At 34.9% G+C, this 4,408-nt stretch overlaps 1 protein-coding gene across 2 annotated transcripts in view; it reads right to left on the minus strand.

Annotated features, from left to right (window-relative positions):
• The window catches only part of LOC106884337 (multidrug resistance-associated protein 1), a 93,563-nt gene that overhangs the window by 81,435 nt on the left and 7,720 nt on the right, over positions 1-4,408 (minus strand). For both annotated transcript variants that reach the window (XM_014935675.2, XM_014935674.2), the window contains exons 2-3: positions 3,055-3,231; positions 444-566 (exon numbers count right to left, since the gene is read on the minus strand). In XM_014935675.2, coding sequence (XP_014791161.1) covers positions 444-566; positions 3,055-3,162 — 231 coding nt within the window. In that variant the 5' untranslated portion in view covers positions 3,163-3,231. The remainder of the gene's footprint in view (positions 1-443; positions 567-3,054; positions 3,232-4,408) is intronic.

A 4,408-nucleotide genomic window follows, 5' to 3' on the forward strand; every position in this document is an offset into this window, starting at 1 on the left:
CGGAAGGGCGAGTCGACCGGAAGGGGAAACAGGGCAGAGGGAGCCTCGATCGGCGTTCGTGCCCTTTTCGAACGGGGCTGCGGTCAGGACAAGACGCGTTAAGCGACTGTCTAGATTTGGGGAAGGTTTGGGAGAAGCAGCTGCTAAACCTGGTGTACCTTGGGTCGGGGCAAGCTTCAAGGATCGGATACCGCAAGACGGACTCGCAGTCGAGGAAAGGAAAACCGAGGTAAGGCGATTACATCTACTCGTACGCACACACCACAGAAACTAGAGAGGTTTGGGGACAGGAAAGTCATCAGGCTGTAGAAAATCTGTCTCAAATAAACTCCATCCAACCCATTTAAGCATAGAAAAGTGGACATTAAAACAACAGTAATTATAATAATGAAGATGACAATTGAAAATTAGATTATAAAAAAAAGAAGATAAGAAATCCATACCATAGTCAGAAGAAGGACAAAAGAAGACATAATATCCACAGGATAAATGTCTGGATGAGTTGCTTTGGACAAATTGTAGAGTAACTTTATCGTAACACATGTCAGTAGTACAAAGAGGCCAAGCTAAAAGACAAAAGAAGCAGCAGAAAAAATTTAAATATCAAGAAAATGACAAACAATTGATGAATTTTTTAAAGGTTTAATTTAGCTCAAAAGCTAACAACAAAAACAAGCAGAGTAATAGATGATAGGTGTATCTTTATACTATATATATATATATATATATATATATATATGTGTGTGTGTGTGTGTGTGTGATTGACAAGAGCCTCTGTATGGTTGTTTAACCTGCTAGAAATAACCACCAAATCCCATCCTGCAGTCTTAAAAAAATGAAAGAATACATTGGATAATAGTGTAGTTCTAGCAATGTTTGAAACAAAGTTGAGATGGCCATAACTGTAGTATTTTTGATCATTGGTCTGCTCAATCATAGCTGACCAAGTGCTAAATGACAAATTGTTTCCTAACTGGAGTTTCAAGGAACTTATTTTTATTCATTAGACAGACCCATGTAGTTATTTTTTCAGGTTATTAACAGTGACAATGCATTATCTAAAGTTGAATCTTTTTTTAAATCAAAAATCTAGGGAATGAAAAGTATGATCCACATAACTAAGAGTTGTCTCATGTTAAGCAGCACATTAGCTCTATGAAAAAATAAGGTCTGAGCAGTTAATAGAGCAAGTTCTTGTGGACTTGACTTAATTCTGTCTCTTGTCACACACTGTTCCCACTGTAGTTGTAAGCTTTAATGTTTTGTCAATGTATTTTTTTTTTTTTCATAAAAAGCCTTTTTAAAATTTCAGGTTTAATAGTCAATGTAACCTTTTTTACAGTTTCTTTTCACACTACTGCCTTCAGTTCCACTTGATAGCATCTTTCCAGACATCTTGAATAGTAGGTAAATCGAACAGTAGCAGCAATCAACAAACATTCACAACAAATATGTAGTAAAAAACAGAAAGCACCAGGAAAGAACTGTTTTGTGAGAGCAAAAAATTGTCTTCTTTCTATGGATATAAGAACGGAAATGAGAAAAGGAAAGGGTGAAAGATTGAGGTAGGAGAAAGTTAGTTGAAGGTTTACTAGGATCATGGGTAACTCCACTCCTTACACCTCTGACAAGAGCCATAAAGATACCACACTTCTCACACACATACAACATATATAGCTACAGACATTGTTGTCATTCTGATATTATTGTTGCTGTGGCCAGTTGGTTATTCAAAAGTGGCAGTGGTGTTAGTGATGGAGTAATGTTAGTGGTGGCAGTAGTCATATTGTTCATGATCGTATTATCATTGCTGTTTAGTCTCACGTCAATCCTCACGGATCTAAGACCAAAGACATTTCATTCAACATTGAAGATACTCTTGAATACTACATAATTTCATCATTGTCCTTTATTTTATATGGAGTTGCTTATCTGTTTCATATTATTGTTTCTTATGGAAGGAGTCGGTGATTTGATGCATTGTCTTAGAGAAACAATGATTTGTTGGAAATATTATGTGTAACACTTCTACATCTTTCTACTGCAGGACAAAAAATGTTTGTAAACCACTCTTTGAAAAAGCTCTTAGTCTGAATGCTAACTTCAGTTCTATTAAACTTAGCATAACCCTTGAAAAGTTGGTGATTTGGTAATGGCAGTGTTGTATTAGTCTTGCTGATGCAGTATGTTGGTGTTGATGTATGTGTGTGTGTATACACACACACACACACACACACACACATAAACCCAGATGTATAGGGAAATAAACTGAAAGATAAAGAGATAGATAGATACTCATTGCAATGAAAAAAACAAACAAACACCTGCAAATATCCATAGTAAAAAAGCTCACTTTACACTCCGTAAGTGTTCATAGCGATGTATAGATAAACACTTGCACATGTGCGTGCACATACATACATTGTGATTATAGTTTTTAAAATTGTTAACAACTCTGATGTTAGCTAAAACTACAACAAGCAGTCTTGTGGCTAAGAAGAAAGTGTAGATTTTAAATTCTGAAAATTTATCCTAATTTTTGTAAGGGTGATATTACAGGCTGTTTCCTATGATTACGTATCATATTTTACACAAATGCTGTAAGCATGAAACCTGAAGTAGTTGTAATGCAGGTGTCCATATTATCATGTTACTGGATACGATTACTGGACTTCAGACATGCTGAGGCACCACTGCCTTCAAGGGTTTTGCTGATCATATCAATCCCAGCACTTATTTCATGTGGTAAATATTTTATTGATCCCTAATTGTCAAACTATTTACTCAGTTTCTCTCAGTCAAATTCAATTCACAAGATACCGGTCAAGCAAAGGCTGTAGTATTAGACACTTGCCCAAGGTACCATGCAGTGGGATTGAACTCAGAACCTTACTGCTTTAAAGCAAAATCTTTAACCATGAAGCTATGCTTGCATCTTAATGTAACTCAGATGTATGGTACTTCCAATTATTTATGAAATTTTTTTAAATATTGTAAGAGTTAAGATAAATTAGAAATAAACATAGAAATAACTGAATAATAGAGAAAATTTACCAGTTTCAAAATGAAGATCTTAGACACAGATATCTTTCTTTTTTTATTCCAGTAAATATCAAGACATCTAAATGGGAGCATTAACCATAGAAAAGCACAAGGAGTCATCTGACATACAGTCTTCTGAAAACATGGAGTCAGGTCTGGGTCTGAAGTGTTCCATGATAATTGAGAATCCTGGAAAAAAAAAAGAATAAAATGATAAACAAGACAATTCAGTACCATCTCTATATCTAAAAGGCCAGGTCACATATCACTTTCTTTTTATTGGTTGTTTATGCTATGCTGTAAGAATGCTACACATGTGAGAGACAACAAACACATACAAGGATAAAGAGAAAGGTATAAAGACTGTGCTTGTGGAGAAAGTAGATAATGATGTGTCTATTAGAAAAAGGGAAAATGTCACACACAAAAAAGGAAAAACTTATTGGTTCTACTTTTGGCGTAGTTTCTGTGGCTGCATGCATTTCTAACATTAATCACTTTACAGTGTGTATTGGCTACATGCCATCATGGTACAAGAGTACTGGGGTTGTATGTCATTGACATATCAACTCTACAATGTCTCCTACTTCTTGTTTGCCAACCACTTTACAGAGTGCAACAAGACTGGATTTATAAGGGAGCAAAAGGGGGTGATTGCCACAGGCCACTCTTGATATTGAGGGATCCCTCTATGAATAGTAATGGAGCACTCAATATAGAGATGCCCTTCTACCCAGAAGTTTTGCATGAAGAGGCTTGGTTTCAATATACAAGCATAATCTTGATGTCTTAAAAATGTAATGGATTCTTTAATGATAAATAACCATACATTTCTCTACATTACCAACACCAATTCAATTAAAAATCAGTTTGCTACTCAGTCCCCAAAAGCTGCTACAATTCCCTTGGAAATTGTAGCTGCTTTTGGGACAACAGAGAAAAGGAAAACAACAAATGTGTGTGTGTGTGTGTGTAAGTATGAATGTATATAGAGATAAAGAGACTGATAGAAAGATGTTATTGTCTCTAGTTCAAATTCCTTCTTTCAACACATGACTGAGCAATGACTTTGGTTTGACCACTCACAATTAAAGACACACATACATATTGCCACTTGTAAACTTCATTATTTCAGTGAGGCACTGAAAACTTTGATCTTATTTTACAAGTAAGAAAGGAATATATTCCAAAATTTAAATTTTGAATTTAGTTTTAATTATAAAATTACATCTCTCAACAGCTAAAAGCATATTTTTTATCTACAGAATTATTGCATAGATGTTCAAATGTTTTTTTTTATTAAATTGAACCTTTTTCCTTTCTTTTTTTCTATTTGTTGTCAAACACTTGAAATTACAACAGGGAG

The sequence above is a fragment of the Octopus bimaculoides genome, chromosome 6 (assembly GCF_001194135.2).
Source record: "Octopus bimaculoides isolate UCB-OBI-ISO-001 chromosome 6, ASM119413v2, whole genome shotgun sequence".
Lineage (NCBI taxonomy): Eukaryota > Metazoa > Mollusca > Cephalopoda > Octopoda > Octopodidae > Octopus > Octopus bimaculoides.